Source organism: Aedes albopictus, chromosome 3 (assembly GCF_035046485.1).
Source record: "Aedes albopictus strain Foshan chromosome 3, AalbF5, whole genome shotgun sequence".
In the NCBI taxonomy this organism is placed as follows: Eukaryota; Metazoa; Arthropoda; class Insecta; order Diptera; family Culicidae; genus Aedes; species Aedes albopictus.
In genome coordinates this window covers 93684537-93701723 of record NC_085138.1, presented here as the reverse complement: position 1 = coordinate 93701723, position 17187 = coordinate 93684537, and the positions used below count along the sequence as shown (strand labels likewise).

The 17187-nt window shown below is 40.8% G+C and overlaps 1 protein-coding gene across 1 annotated transcript in view; it reads right to left on the bottom strand.

Moving 5' to 3' along the window:
- Positions 1 to 277: 277 nt before the first annotated feature.
- The window catches only part of LOC115266726 (neuroligin-2), a 74346-nt gene continuing 57436 nt past the window's right edge, over positions 278 to 17187 (bottom strand). The window contains exon 7 of the mRNA XM_029873266.2: positions 278 to 9954. Within this exon, the coding sequence (XP_029729126.2) occupies positions 9611 to 9954 (344 nt within the window). The 3' untranslated portion in view covers positions 278 to 9610. The remainder of the gene's footprint in view (positions 9955 to 17187) is intronic.

Genomic DNA, 17187 nt, shown 5'->3' with positions numbered 1-17187 from the left:
TCCAAAGTTTTTTTTCTGGAATTCTCAAAGAAACAAATCCAAGCGTAGTTGAATAAAGTACATTAACAAACAATCGAATGGTATTGAATCAAATTGACAGCATGATGTGTTTCAACCGTGTTTCGTAGACTTATCTTTCTTCTGCAGACGGAATTATTAAAGAAAATACTCATCAAATACCGGTACGAGCTCCAAACTTACCTGTTTTTCCTCGGAGGAAATAAAATGTCATCACATTTTCTGTAACAACTTAAATCAAATAAAACACAAGTCGATATTGATTTTAGATTGTTACTTTTTACAGTGTTTCTTTATTTTCTTCAATTACTCTGCAATGATTTCTTCTTCTCGTCTGATTTAATACTCCTTTCTCGGCTATTCCAGTTATCCTCTCTTTATTTAAAACAGTTTTTCTCTCCCTTTTTCTCATATTCTTCTTCATCTGCCCTGCGTTAAAATCAGTTTCTGTTGCTTACCTCGAGACTTACATCAATTGGTAATCAATTAAATTAGCTGTAATCAACATTTAACATTAGTCGGCGACTCCTTAAGGTTATTCTTCTGTCTGTTTTTTTTTTGAATGATTTACATTTGTGTCTGCTTCTTCGATTCGATCACCAACCACTGTGGATTCCACCGGAATCGACCGGACGATGGTTTATGATTCTTTGAATGGTTGTAAAGATTTATCTAGTTTTTTTCTTTTCTTCCTCTTGTGTCAATGTGTGGATGTGATTGGCAATACCATCTTGCACATTCACCTACGAAGAAGACGTTTCGTAACCTGTTGTTCTATTAGATGGATTTGTTTTTTTTCAATCTTTTCGTTTCGTCGTTCCAAGATTTTTTTTGTATGCTTGTGATTTTGTGTTTTTGGTTTTAAATTTATTTGACTTCCTTTTTCTTTTTCTAAATTGTAATATTATCTATAGTTTGGTTGTTGGATTTGTAGAAAAAAATAATTTACAAAGTGTTTTCACTATTTTTATTTAAATTTCTTTTCGTTTTTCTTCATCTGATGATTCTCAAAACGGTAACGGAGTGCGTCAGTGCATCGTTTCGCATCGCCGTCGTAGGCTTCAAATCGATTAAGTGCAGGTTTTTTTTCTTCTTCTGATGGATGATTTTTGTGGGTTTCGTTTTTAATTTGAACTAGGTGTGAGTGATTAACAATTTAGAGTTTTCAGCAGCATGACGCAGTTGGGAAACAATTTGCTATAAATAAATGTGAACACATTTTTTTTAATGCCATTGTTAAACAATTATTGATATGAACTGACGAAGTATCGGAAGGTGACCTCATTTTCCTATTTTGTCATACATGAGTAACAAATTATCGATTTAATTATCTTTTTTCTCCTAGAATGGACAGTGGGTTGCGAAAGTTTTCGGATATCTATTTCACTTTTTATTCCAGATATCCAGATATCTAAGATTCAAAGAAATATTTGATAGTAAATTCTCAAAGAAGGCAGCTTTTAATTCCCACAGCACTTCCTTCCCAAAATGCTTTACTCGTTTGAAAACACCCAGAAGATTGTTCCAAAACTCCTTCAATGAACTTTTCCTAAAATTTCTTTAGGAATTCTTGAGGGCGTTGTTCTGGGAATTTGGTCTCTAGACAAATGAGAACAAGATGTGTGCCAGCAGTTCAATAATTCTGATAGGAATTCATCCAAAATTTTCGGTAACTTCGATTTCTTAAAATAGTTTCCAAGACACTGGAAAGTTAGTCAGCAGTCTTTTTTACAGAAGAACATAGGACTGTAAATTATTTTTTGTTTTGAAATTCATACTTTTTGAAAGTTTTCTGCCATTTCTGTTGGATTTTTCTTAAAATTGGTTAGCAACACATTTGAAGGGTGTTTTTAAATACCAATGTTAGCATTTAATTTAATATTGATTGTCAGGTAAAATTCAACAAATTTCTACATGTTTTTAAAGGAAATTTCTTTGAAAAATTTCCGTAGATTGAGTGAAGAAATAGCTTACGTTAAAATTAATGAAAATAAAAAAGAAAAAAAAATGAAAACAACAACTTTAAATACATCTTTTCTTCGAAAAGTTCTGAATTCCATCAATTTTTTGCCAAACGTTGGAATTATTTTACGAATTGTTTCAAAATTAATTGCTGGTTGTAATTTTTCTTTTGTTTATTTTTTTCGTGAAACTTTATTAAGGCTAATTCATCACACATTTTATGCATTTCACTTTGGTATCTTTTGTGAGGTACATCAAATATTCCAACGAAAGCTGCACGTTTATTTCATTGACGATTGTTTTACCAATTTGTTGAAGAATTCTTTCTATGGTATATTTTTTTTGAAAATTCCTTGTTTTATTTCATGTTTATCTCAAACTTTCTTCAATGAAGCGAATCTGTTTAGGTTTGTTGAAAGTTTTGTTTTCCCCAAGGAATGCATTCAATGCTAGCCAAAAGTATCGAGTTTTGAGCATCATAACTCATTCTCAATTTCAGTAATACTTTACCAATGCATTATTGAAATAAAAGGAAGATATTCCTTCAACAGCATTACATAGAACATATTTTTTCCACTTTTCCTTCGTACTGAAACCTTGCGGAAACTTTTACCATCATAGCTGCTGCAATTTCAAAATCTTTTTGGAAATCTGATCAAAATTTTCCTTGAAAGTTTACCTGGACGATGGAAATTTGTGGAGGATGTTTTCTATTATTGATAGATTATTGTTATAACTCATGACTTCTTGAAAAAATTGGAAACAAATCATACAAAAAAAGTAAAATTGAGTAAGAATGCTTTGTCATCTATTTGTTGATGGATTTTTTCTAGAAATTTTTAAAATAATGCCTGCCTGAGTCAATGGAGGAATTTCTCAAAATTTGACAAAAATTCTGAAACTGCTCAAGGCGAACTTCAAAATAAATGCTTACAAGCAGCTTCTGGAAAATTTTCTTGAGTGTAAGCTTCTTTCGTATTGTCTATCCATTGGAGAAATTCTAGCGATATTTTTAACAATTTTCTATGTGGCATTTAAAGAGGAAATTTTTACCCGATGTTCGTTCCGCAAGACAACGACTTACGGGAATTTTGAAAAAGGGTTGTTGTAAAGTGTTTTGTAAGTTACCAAGAACTTGTCACAATATCGGGATGAAAACTTGAAAACTGCAAAACAAACATGTATTTTTTTAAATAGTGAAACCGTTCATACGTTCAGCAAATCATAATTTTATTCTGCTCATACTCAAAGGATTCAAACGCTGTTTGTTTCGTTTTTTTTCTTATTTTTAATAATAATTGAGCAGTCAGACATTCCAAAAAAAAAAAAATTAATATGCCCAAAGAAGTCTGTCAAATATTTCTTCCAAGATTCCACAATGAAAGTCTCCCAGGGTTTTACAAAGAATTCTGTGTGGAAGTTCTTTCGGGATTGTACCAAGAATTCCACTAGATATTCCTAAGAAACTTTTGAGATTCTTCAAGAAATGCCTTCTGCAATTCCTCTACAAAATGCTTCCAGCATCCATGCAGGAGTTATTTTAAAAATTTCTCCAGGAGCTTCATTTGGGAATTTTTATGGAAGTGTCTTCCTGGATTCATTCAGGAGTTCCTTATGGAATTTTCTCAGGAGTGTCTTCGTGGATTCTTCCAGAGGATTATTTGTCCTAGAGGGCGTTTTCAAATTTATTCAGTGATTACTTAAAAGAGTTCCGACCGAGATTTTTTTCAAAAATCTTTCTAAAATTAACCTTCGAATTGCATTCGATATTCCGATTTTCCATATTTTTTTTTCGGAAATTCCTTCATGTTCCTTCCGTGACTATCAACGTCGAGATTCCACTAACAGTTTCTGTCGGGATTCCTTCAAGAGTTTTTCGGAATTCCTTCCAAAATTCCTGGTCGAATACCTCAATGTATCAGTTGAGTTTTTCATGGAGAAAGCTACTAAAGAAATCTTAGAGGAACCTTTTTTTTGAGAATCTCGGAAAAAACTGAAGGAATCCCGGAAGAAGTTTGTTGAAGAACTGTTCGAAGAATGCCGAAAGAAATTCTTGGATGAAGCGTTTAGAAGAATCCCGCAAAGAATTTATGTTGGAGTCCCGGATACAACTGCTGAAAGAATCCCAGAAGACACTCCTGAAATAATTATTCAAGGAAGTCCTGGTGAATTTCTGAATGAATCTCCTGGAGGGATTCTGGAAGAAACTGTTCTCGGACGTACCCTGGAATAAATTGTTAGAAGTATCCTGGAAATGATTCCTGGAAGAATCCTAGAGAGAATTCCTGTGAATCCTGGAGGAAATCCAAGAAGCAACCTGGAAGAAATTTGTAAGGAAATATCACAGGAATGTTCAGCTGAATCCCGTAAGAAACTGCTAGAACAAACTCAGAAAGAACGTCTGGAGGAATCCCGGAAGGATCTTCTGCAGAAATCCGCAACGGAATGTCTGAAAGCGTTCTGGAAGGAACTTCTGATGGAATCCCGGAAGGAATCCTTGGAGGAATTCCGGTAGGCACATCCAGAGAAATACTGAAAAAAACTTTAAAGGGAATCCCAGAAATAACTTCTGGAGAAACCCCGTAAGTAATTCCTGGCGGAATTACGGAAGGAGTTCCTTGAGAAATCCTGAAAGTAAATTCTGTAGGAATTCCGAAAGTAGCTTCTAGAGAAATTCCAGAAAGAATGCTGGAGAAATATAGGTTGGATGTATAGGAATAATCCTGAAAGGAATTCCCCAAGGAATCCTTAAGTAACTCCTGGAGGAATCCTGAACCGAATTTCTTGAGGCATTTCTGAAGTAGTTTCTGAAGAAATTCAAAGAAGGAACTCCTGGTGAATTCCCAGAAGAAATGTCTGGAGGAATTTGCGAAAATCCCGGAAGAAAATTCTAGAGAAATTCCAGAAAGAACGCCCGTAAAAATCCAGAAAGGAACTGTAGAAAGAATCCTGGAAGGAACTCTTGGAGGAATTCTGAAAAGAACTCCTGGAGAAATTTAGGGAGAAACTCCTGGTGGAATCCCGGAAAGAATGTCAGGAGTAATCCTGCATCAATCTCCTTGAGAAATTTCTGGATGAATTCCGGTAGAAGCTTCTGGAGAAATTTCGGGAAGAATGCCTGGAGAAGTCTAGGAAAGAACAGTTGGAAGAAATGTGAAAGAAATTTCTGAAGGAATTTAAGAGGAAACCCCTCGAAAAGCTTTTTGAGAAATTCCAAGAAAGAACTCCTGGTAGATTCCCGGGAGGAATGTCTGAAGGAATACTGGAAAAAATCTTTAGATAAAATTCTTGAGAAATTCCGGAAGAAGCTTCTGGAAAAAATCTAGAAAGTATGCCTGGGAAATACAGGAAAAAACTGTTGGAGGAATCCCGGAAGGGATTCTCTTGGGGATTCCCGAAGAAATTCTTTAAGAAACTCCTGGAAGAATGCCGGAAGTAATTTCTGAAGGAATTCTGAAAACAACTCTTGGAGGAATCCAGGAAAAAACTTTTAGAGAATTTCCAAATGAATCCCAGAAGGAGCTCTTGAAATAATCCCGGAAGGAATCCTAAAGGATATCTGGGAAGGACTTCTGGAGGAATCCTGGAAGATATTTCTGGGAAATCCTGCTAGGAATGCACAATGGTCCGAATCCACGTTTAAGCAGGAAAAAAAATCCGTATCTCTGTTTTGGTTAATTTTAGGCGTTTGGTGTCTTCAGAGAAGTTGTTTGCATTTGTTTGCTGCATCTTTTCCAAAATTTTTTGATTAGGATGGTCCTCGTCTTAACTCAAATCTGGAATAGAACTTTTTCATTTTAAGTCATACGCGATCGAGTTCTTGAGTAAAGTTGTAGGCAATGCTATTTCAAGCAACTTTGCCGAATACACCATTTATCTAGCTCTTAAATTGAACAAAGTAGTTCAATTTTAAGTTTTGACTTAGGGTGAGCCCCCCAAAAACGGTTTTTTCGCAATAACTTTTTATTGGATTTTTTTTCTAAGATGTGAGCTTCGGAGCATTTGAAGAGCAAGCAATGACGCATATTTGTTCTGAACATTGTATGTTGCTAGGTCTTGTCATTCAAATGTTATGGACAATTTTGACTTTAAAACAACGATGTCTTGAAATGCTTATATCTCATGGAGTTGGTAAAATAAAAAAGTAAAATTTCTACCGACAAAATAATGATCAAAATACACATTTTTATATTTTTGTACACTTCTCCTAACCACGAAGATGTTTTAAAAAATATAAAACTGTTGAGTTTGCTCATTGTCTTAGCGGTAGAATTTTTTGTCGCTCAGCCAAGCATGGACGTAAAAAGAGGACGAGGTGTATTACTCATACAATTTTAAAGATAGAGTCAAACTGTCTTCGGAAGAAATGTGGGTTTTTACCATACCTAAAAGTTCCTCATACATGATTTTTTTGTAAAACGTGAAACAATAGCTTGAAATTGATAAACTCCTGGAAGAAACTTCAAGAACCAGAGACTCCTGGAGGATTGTTGTCAGATATTGCTGAAGGTATTCTGGAAGAAGCTCTTGGTGGAATCCCGGAAGGAATTGTTGCAAAGATCCCCAAGCAACTCCCGGAAGAATCTCAGAATTAACTCTTTCAGGAATCGTGGAAGGGACTCAAATTCTGGAGAAATTTCGGTAGGAATATTTGGCAGAACCCCTTACGGAACTGTTAGAAGGAATCAGCAAATAACTTCGGGAGAAATCCCGGAAGGAATGTCTGGAGAAATTTTGGAAGTAACTTCTGATGGAATACCGGAAGGAGCTCCTGAATGACATCCGTAAGTAATTCCTGAAGAAATTCCGGAAGGATCTCCTACAGAAATCCGGAAGTAATTTCAGGAGAAATACCTGAAGGATCTGTTGGAAGAAAAATCGAAGGAACTCCTGAAGGATATCTGGTAGGAACGTCTGGAGGAAAACTGGAAGTGACCCCTGGAGAAATTCTGTTAGGGTTGCTTGGTAAGATGTTTTGGAAAAATCCAGGAAGAAATTCCTGTAAGAATTTTGGATGGTTCTGCCGAAGAAATCTTATCTCCTGGAAACTGTTGGGAGAATCACGGAATAGCCGGGACCCGTGGCGTTGTGGCTAGACGTTCACTTCATAATTGGATGGTCATGGGTTCGATCCCAGTCCCGGCACTTGCAATTTTTCGTCAGTTGCTCTTGAAGCAATTCTGGAAGAATTTCTGGAGAAATCCAGAAAAGAATATTGAAATGAATCCCGGAAGTAACTCTAGGAGGAATCATAAAATAATTTTCTGGAAGAATTCTGGGAAGAACTCGTGTTAGAATCCTGCAAGAAAATTCAGAAGGTAACACGGGAGTCATTTCTGAAGGAATACCGGAAGAAAACTCTGAATGAGTCCCAGAAAGATTATATGGAGGAATCCCAGAAGGAACTGTTTGAAAAACCCCAGAATAAATTTCTGAAAGCATTCTAGAAGGATCTCCTGGAGAAATCCGGGAAGGAATTTCAGGAGGAATTCCGAAAGATATTGTAGAACTTTATAAGGATATCTGTTGGGAACTTCTGGAGGAATCCTGAAAGGAGAAGACCCAGAAGGAGCAATTGGAAGTACTCCTGTGGGAATGCCGAAAATTATTTCTGGTTGAATCCCGGAAAGAATTTCTGGAGTAATCTAGGAAAAAATCCTGGAAGAAATGAATGGAATTTCCGGAGATACCGAAGAATTCCGGAAGATATTTCTGTATGAATTCCAGATGGAAATTCTGGTGAAATTCCAGAAGGAACTCCTGTAGGAATCCCTCAAATAACTTGTAAAGGGAATTTTAAAGATTTCCTGAAGGAAATCCAGAAAAATAAAATTCTGGGAACATCTCAAAAGAGACTTACTCTTACTCTTAGAATATTTTGGAAGGATTTATTTTAGCAATCTTCTTACGAGGATTCCCCGGCTGAGTGAGTTTTTGGTGGCAAAGTGTACAGGCTGCGTTTTCATTCGGTCGTCGTCGTCGTCTATTTGACTGCTCATCTTCGTACGGGGCGATTTAGTGAGTTTTTGGTGGCAAAGTGTACAGGCCGCGTTTTCATTCGGTCGTCGTCGTCGTCTATTTGACTGCTCATCTTCGTACGGGGTGATTTAGTGAGTTTTTGGTGGCAAAGTGTACAGGCCGCGTTTTCATTCGGATCGTCCGCGTGCACGTCGTCGTCGTCGTCGTCGTCGTCTATTTGACTGCTCATCTTCGTACGGGGCGATTTATGATACGATAAATGCAACAAACAACATTTTTTGCGATTTTAGTCAGCAGACATTGAAATGTTCGTCACGTCAAGTGTCGGCCCAAGTTCCAAAGCCACGTTGGTTCAAATCACTTTATTTTTTCTTTCGTTAATTTTCGCACTTCGAAAACTATCTGAATGGTTCGTCATCTTCGATGTCGGCATGTGTTTTGTTTTAGTCCAAATGAAAATAAGTGGTTTGATATTAATAGGGTTGCATGAATCACTCCACTTACCAAAGTGAACTCATATCATGCGCCCTTTCCCCTCCCCACTAACAAAAAGTCCTTCCCATGACAGACGTGGAGACGCAGAGGTGATCTCGGTCTTTAGTAAGCAACGCACGTCATAATAACATTCCTTTCCTTCCTCGATGACCGTAAGGACGTGGCCGGCGCCGTTATTGACCTAATAAAGTTTGGAATTCTCGAAGATGCACATTGAGGACGGTAAGCTACTCCCAAGCTCCGTCTGTTGGTTCCTTGTGCAACTTCGATTGTTCTGGTCAATCACGGAGTAGAAACTACGAATAGTACGGTCATCTATGCTCATGCTCATGCTCAATCTTCGTACGAGGATTCCCCGGCAGGGATGTCAGGAAAAATATCTGATACAATTTAAGGTGTGGAGTTCTTCATTCGTATCAATGTTGGTTAAAGCTTCAGACTAGTGATACGGAACCTTGGGTTCAAATTACACCAGGACCAAGTGATTATTGTTTCACAAATGTGAAACAATACCTACATTCAGGGTAAGCTGATTTCAACAAGTAAGATTGATGATTTTTGATCGGTAACAATTAGATATCTAAACTTCATCTAGTATTCCCTATGTGTGGAAACAATCATCCGCCCCACTGTCCATTGCGTGTTCCACTCGTCCAACAATTTAACATGGAACTTGACCTAACAGAACAAACCTCAACAGAGCAAACATCAACAATAATCAATCAACAAGAGAGACCGGAAATGAGTAACCTAGTAGCTATGTATATGGTATGGTATCATCAGTGCTGCAGCAGTGCTCATTGGTTGCATTTCTGTTCGCGATAGATCATTTATTGATGAACAAAGGAAAACGGCGAGCACCAGCAGGAAGCTACACGGTTCGTGCCTAACAAGAACGCCTACCTCCGATACGGGACCCCCCACCCGCGCGTGGCCGAAGGGTCTCCACTCGTACAAAACATTAAACAACTTCACCGTCGTCGTCGTCGTCGTCATCGCCACAGCTACAGCAGCAGTTGTCGTCGTCGTCGTTGTCATCGAGGTCGCTGTAATGGTCAGCTCGATTCGTCCTCGTGGATGCTGCTGCTGCCGGGGGGCATGGGCGTCGTTGTCCGCGGTCATCGTCTCTGTCAGGGTAGGAGGAGGCGAAATGTAATCAAACGCGCATTTCACTCATGGCCGCTTGGGGCAGTTGTGACTGCTGATGCTGCTGTTGTCCTTTGAGATTTTGCAGTTGCGTTCCGGGGTCCTGCTGCTGCTGCTGTTGCGGTTGCGAGTGCGAGTGCGAATGGGAATGATGTTGGTGGGAGTGCTGGTGGGCGGCGATGCTCGGTGGCGGAGGGGCGCCCCCCGTCGATGACTGCTGGTGATGGGATAACCGGTTCGATTCCGGTGAGCTATTACTACAGGACTGGGATCGGCCGAGGGTGGCCGCCGCGTTCGAACGCATGTGGATTCCGATCGCTGTTCCGTTTGGCGGTAGTTTAATTTGTTGAGCCTCTAGAAGTAATTAGATAATGATAATGTTGGGGTTTTCCATTAGGTTGGAGGGGGAAATTGTAGGGCAGGATGAAAAATACCGTGGGAAAGTCAGTGCAATGAATGTTTTGTGGTCGCCATGGGGGCGTGCTTGGAGCCGTTTGTAAACCGCCGCACGTGGATACTTTGCAGCAACAGTGACTATTTATCAATGTCGGATATATAAATGTCATATGAATCCTTCCGAAGAGTGCTGCTTTATCGACATTGATGTTTCATGAAATTGGAATCAGTTTTCATACCAGTAGGAATTTGAGCTTCTGAGAAGACCAAAATGAGTCTATGTAGTTTATGGACGCCTTGTGCGTGAGGGCGGGGTATAGTTTGAGCATTTTAGTATTTTTTCTTCCCTTGACAATCAAAACTGTTATATTTTTGGCAAATATTATGGGGTTACATACCTTGCAGGAATAAAAATTTGACTTTTCTCTATTGAATAATCTGAAATTATACTACCTTAACAATACACTTTCCAAATTTCATAAAGATTGGAGCACTAGAACCAAAGTTATAAAGTCCATTGTGGCGCGCACTCTCCATGAGGACACGGCAAAGCGCGAAACTTTAAATGCAATTATTTCGAAATGATGTTTTTAAAGCATGCCGTTACGGTGATCAAGATATCTTAAAAACTAGTTGACCGATTTGAATACTTATTTTTATTGAGTGTATTCCAAATCTCGAGGTATTGATTACCTTTTCCACGGACCGCACTTCTTTCGGATGAATTAGATGTCCATCCACACTACCTATTGTATATGTAAAGCCTAGACCTCAGGTATCAGGTATCAGTAGGTCGGCTCCAGAGGCACGTTCGCCTCCATTTGGGAAATTTGTGCCATCGCCATGAACACGAGTCTATTCATCATTTACCTGACGGAGAAGGGAAGGAAAAAAGGATAGGACAGGTAAGGGAATAGGATCGTCATACATGCATAAGCGTACCACAATGAGTTCAAACAGCGCTCTGAAAAGAGCACTGTGATAATGCATAAAGCGTAAAGAGAGCCTATAGCTCTTTACCACAGCGGGTCAGCAACAACAGAACGTCCTGAAGATTCAGGTTTCTGAAGTCAGTTTGACTTAGTGTTTACCGAGAACTCGGAAACGTAATTGCGCAAAAACTGGACAATTACATATTAAATGATACGAAGTTCCATAATCGGATTCACAGCTACCCCAGGCAAATGAATCCGCTTGCTGAATATTCGCCATGTGATAACTGAGTCGGCAGTGGCCAGTCAATGCTTTGACCAGCATGCTGCAATTCTGCTTTGACAGATTTGTTAGATACTTTGCCACCCCTAGAGATGGCTGAGTTCAATACAGTTTTGTTTGACGACATGACTCCAAACTATTCTAGTATTGTTTGTGCTGAGTGGCATCCCAGGTGTCAATCTGAAGCTTTACCCAACACTTCGATACCGGAATAGCTGGCTCAGGGCCAATGAACTCATGTGATGTTCCAGTGCGAGCTAACTGATCAGCCAATTCATTTCCAGCGATGGAAGAATGGCCAGGTACCCATACAAGGTGAACGGCGTTTGCTGAATTCAGCTCCTCGATTTGAGTTCGACAAGCGATAACTATCTTCGACCTGGAGTTGGCCGAAGCGAGTGCTTTAATAGCAGCCTGGCTATCTGAACAGAAGTATATTACTTTGCTCATTAGGTGCTGCTGAAGTGCTGATTGCACTCCGCACATAAGAGCAAAGATCTCGGCCTGATAAACGGTGAATAAGACTGATGCAGCCTTAGCTCACGAGAATAAACTCCAGCACCTGCTCGACCTTCGAGAAGGGAGCCATCAGTGTAACATACGATGCCATCTGAAATACTTCTCTCCAGATAACCAGATGTCCACTCTTCCCGGGAAGGGAATTTCGTGGAAAATGTCCTATATGGAAAATTACAAGCAATTGTAAAATCACTTGGAGCAAGGACAACTTTGTCCCAATTCACCAAAAGTGGAAACAACGAAGTGTGTGTTGAACTGCGGTTCACAGGAGTTTCCTCTAGTAAACCGAGTACCCATAGACGGTAAGTGCAAGAAAGTGCTTCTTGATTGAGATGAATGTGTAGTGGGGCAACGTCAAAGAGAACTTCGAGCGCTGCCGTAGGAGTTGAAGAGAACGCTCCAGACATCGCCATTAAGCACATCCTTTGAAGATGGCTTAATTTTGATTGGACTGTTCTCACTTCGCCCTTTTGCCATCACACCAGACATCCATAAGCCAATATTGGACGAACAACAGTTGTGTAAATCTATTTGATATACTTAAGGCCCCAAGTTGTACCAAAGGTTCACCGGCATTGCCCGAAGGCCATACAAGCTTTCTTGATTCTGAACTCAATATGAGGTGTCCAGGAAAGCTTAGAATCAAGAATGACTCCAACGTACTTTACCTGTTCAGTCACATCGATTTCAGAATCAAAGAGACGCAAAGGCCAAACGCCATTACGGTTTCGCCTTTCCGTAAAATGAACAATAGATTTTTTACTCGGATTAACCAAAAGGACATATTGGCGACACCAACCCTCAACTACCTGAAGGGCGCATTGCATCAGGTCAAAAAGGATGGTGATACACATACCAAATAACAATGCTAGGTAGTCGTCGGCAAAACCATAAGTAGGAAAACCGCTATTATTGAGTAGCCTCAATAGCGTATCTGCTACGAGATTCCACAAAAGCGGTGACAAGACTCCCCCTTGGGGACATCCACAAACACTCAATTTCCTAATCCCTGCTAGATGCAATGTCGAGAAGAGATATCGGTTTTTGAGCATTTGATGAATCCATTTGGAAATCATTGGAGAAATACCATGACTCCGTGCGGCTTCCAATATGGCATCGAAAGGCACATTGTCAAAGGCACCCTCGATATCTAAGAAAGAGCAAATGCTTTCTCGATATCGTAAACAACGTTGTGTAAAAGAGTCACAGTGGACTTACCAGATTGGTAGGCATGTTGGTTCACATGAAGAGGCACGTTGGCCAGATAAACATTACGGATGTGATGATCCACAATGCGTTCTAAGCATTTCAGAAGAAAAGAGGTCAAACAGATAGGTCTGAAACTCTTTGCTTCTTCATAAGACGCACGACCCACTTTCGGAATGAACTTCACAGTAATATCCCGCCAGGATTTGGGAATATACCCTGTAGCAAAACTGCAAACAAGTATTTTTTTCAAAACATGTTTGAAATGATCAAATCCCTTCAAATAGGATAAATTCCATCTGCCCCAGGGGATTTGAAAGGAGCAAAGCTATTAAGTGCCCACACAATCGATGCTATAGTTACAATACTCCGAGCCGAAGTCAAGGAATCGTAACTACAAGAAAAGACATCAGGTTCATCCGAAGATGTAGTTCCACACTTCCAGGGAAGTTTGTGCTGAATAGGCATTCCAGACCTCATCAGAGGAAGTCAGATCGCCATTTGGCAAACGAAGTTCGTTCACTCGGAAATCCTTAGATTTCGCAAGGATTTTATTTAACCGACTGGCTTCACTAAAACTGGAAACATTTGTACAAAGGTTTTTCCAGCCGGATCGTTCAGCAGATCGGAGAGCTTTCCTGTAGGCCTTGCGAGCCGACCTGAAAGCCTCCGACCCAGCAGAACGTCGTCTGTTCCAACTCTTTCTACATTGTTTCCTGAGCTTCGCCAGATCAGAGTTCCACCAAGGGGTTCCTCTTGTGGTCTTCACAGACCGCAGAGGGCAAGCTTCTTCAAAAGCTTCCATGATGAAGGCCGTTGTAGTAGCAACGGCATCATCTAAATCACTTGGATTGTCAAGGGATGGTGAGTATCCATGAAATTTGGGTGCAACCAAATCGATATAGAGATCCCAGTTGGTTGACCGGGGGTTCCTGAAACGCAAAGTTTGCGAAGTAACATTCACATGTTCAAACAAGATGTAGCGATGGTCAGATAAAGATTCTTAATCTGACACATGCCAATTGGTCAGCTCGTGACTAATTCTACTAGAGCAAATCGTTATGTCTAACACTTCCCCTCTAGCAGATACCATGAACGTTGGTCGGTTACCTATGTTAAGAAACCCAAGATCTGTACTACTTAAGTATTCCATCAAACTGGAGCCTCTCAAATTAATGTCTGAGCTGCCCCAGATTATATGGTTAGCATTAGCATCACTACCAACAATTAGCGGAAGGCCTTTTGAAGTGCAGTATGCAATGACTTGCTTGAAAGCATCCGTAGGGGATGGTTCATCATGCGGTAAATAAACCGAACAATAAACGTGCCCTGGTACTCCACAGGCTCCGTTTGCGATTAGGTTTTTATAAGACCCCCCTAACCATTCATTCCTAGGCACGGTAAGCATAAAGGCGCATAACACCTTGAATTAGGGGTCACCTGATTAGTGGTCTCCTACCACTGGAGCAGGCGGTCCGTAGTGCTATTCTTAGCCAGTTGAACTAACCGCTACCGACACTACACAGCTATCTAGGCTGATCGGGAAAAAAAAGTTGGTGGAGCAGCATTTCATACTCAGCCGCTGGATACCAGAACAGACGCTGTTTTAGCCGCACTTCCTTGGTGAACAGACGATCGAGACGTACCTCCTCCATCTAGCTGAAGTCAGATAGACAACAGTGCCCAGGTTGCACTACCAGCTAAGCACAAAACTCTTAGCTGGCAGTTTTTGTCATCGCTTGACCCATGAGGTAGGAACTTGTGAGGACCAGAGCTATGTTGGACGCTCTCCTTATCTCTCACCGTTCCACCAAATACCAGTGGGTCCAGAAAATGTCCCGAAGACGGCCCTTACAACCTCTTTCAGACTCTTCGAGCTCAATCCTTAAGGCTGTGGAATGCATGTAAACACTACATCTGCATGCCATACTAGGCAACCTTGATTTCGTCTATGCCCACCAGAGAATGAAACTATCGATCACGATCGCGATCATAGAAAACTCTCTCACACGCATTATCGGCAAAAAAAGACGTGTGATAAATTCAGACCCGGTTTTCTCCCAAGAATGTATTCTCGCTCGTCCCGCAGCGCCGAAAATGGATTATCACCAGCAAGGAAAAGCCGACTGGTATGCTCTCTGTTCTTTGTTCGCCTTTCCGTCTTGTCGTCGCCACCAAAGGTAGCTTTAGGCAGACAATGTAGAACAGCACAAAGAGGACCTCAGCATCGTTTTAGAACGGTCTAAATGGCCTCGTCATCAGCGCTGCAAAATGCCAGAGAGGCCAGGAATCTGTTGATTTCTGGAGTCATGGAGTCACTCCAGACGGAATCAAGCCCATGCGCAGCAAAGTGCTCAAAAAATCGATTCTATAGCAAGAATTCCCGGGGCAGAAACTAGACAATCGTAACTATTCAAAAGACTGGTTTATCCGTAGATATTTTGAAATTGAACAGATCCGGAGAGATTCCTGGAGGAATTTCCGAAAGTATTTTGGATAAATCTCCAGAAACTCTGAGAGATTCTCGAAGAGATTTCTGGAAGAATCCCCAAAAGATTCATCAGGGAATTCCTGGAGGGGTTCTCGGAGAAGTCCCCGTAAGGATTCTTTTAGGAATGTGTGAATCTGGAGTATTTGCTCAAACAATATTTGAGGAATCCTTGGAGTAATTCTAGTGAAATCCCTGAAGGATTTCATTGTGGAGCCCCTGGAAGATTCCTTGAGAAATCCCCGAAACATTCCAGGAAGAATTCGCATACTTCTGTAGGAATCTCCAGAAGGGTTCCTGGTAGAATCACCGGACTGATTCTTGGGGAAACTTCCGGAGAAACTCCTGGAGGAATCTGCAGAGAGATTCCTGGAAGGATCCTCGGAAAGTTTTTGAAGGAATCCTCTAAGTGACTGGCTTAGACGCATAAATAAAATACTATAGCATGAGGAGGACCAATAATCTAGGAAAACGCATGTCATTGGGTATTTCAACGAAGTGATAGACCTTAATTGACGCTGTTCATATCGCTCTAGTAGGTTTCTCGAGTAAAATCAGTTGATTCCAACCGACTTCCAGAAACTAAATTAATAAATACACGCATACGAATAAAGAAAGCCTTCCCGCTATAATTAAGTCATATTCCATTTCACAATCGCAGCCAAGCAAATTTGCCAAAATCCCAAACTCCCACATCTCCATTACGATGAATAATGGCCGTCGTCATAGCTGGATGATGGCATACACTCAGTTACTCTGACAGCCCAACCGACCACCGCACCGGCGGCAGCAGTAGTAGAGCAGCAGCAGCAGCGGGGTCCAAATGGCCCTTCTACCGAAAAATATAACCCATCACTGCCAACCGAAACCAACGTCAGACTTCATTTCTCAAACCTCAAATCTCATTAGATTGCGTAGAGTCCCTCACAACCCGAAACCAGACCGCTCGGGTTGTCTATGTGTTGTAGTTGGGTCACCGAAGCATACGGTCCTGACCTAGCCTGCTGCTGCTGCTGCTTCAGCTGGAGCTCCGTCGAACCCAGATCGGCTGCGGCTGGACGGCGGTGGTGGTGGAAGAGATATGTAGTTTCATATTTTATTTGTCCCCAACCGCACCGCATCTCATCCAATGAAACATAATACATCCCAATCCTAGTGCCACACAGCTGTTGGTTCCGTAGTAAACGAGCCTTATCAGGGACGGGGCGGGGAGCAACCGATGGGAAGTTACGGACATTGATGGTAACAATTTTATCACTGTCGGAACCTGTAGTGAAATTTACGACCCAACGAAATTTGTCAGTTTCAATTTGCGCTCTTCCTCCAGCAGAGCGGCCGTGCGAGCGTCGGACATGCGGGACGGCACTTGGGTCGGTCGGTTCCGGGTAGGCACGTGTGCTTCACAAATGGTTGTCAGCACACTTCCGTTTTTTGTGGACGGGAAAGGGGGTTTCGGTATGAAGTTTTTTCAGGTCTACGGAATGAAACACTATCGCTCTGGGTGGGTGAGTTTTGCGCTCGTTAGCAGAATTATATTAATTTCAAAAATATCTGCTAGAGCATGGATCTATTTTCAAAGCCTAACTATTTTGGCGTTACTGTTCGAAAAAAAAAACCCTAATTAATCCACCTAGCGGTGATGGCGCCTTTCTCGTGCCTTCCAAACCTAATTTCAATAAAACTCAAGCGAAATGTTGATGTACATCGCACTTTCAAACAATTAACAGAAATCCATTTCATGATACCAGAAATCATATCGTTTA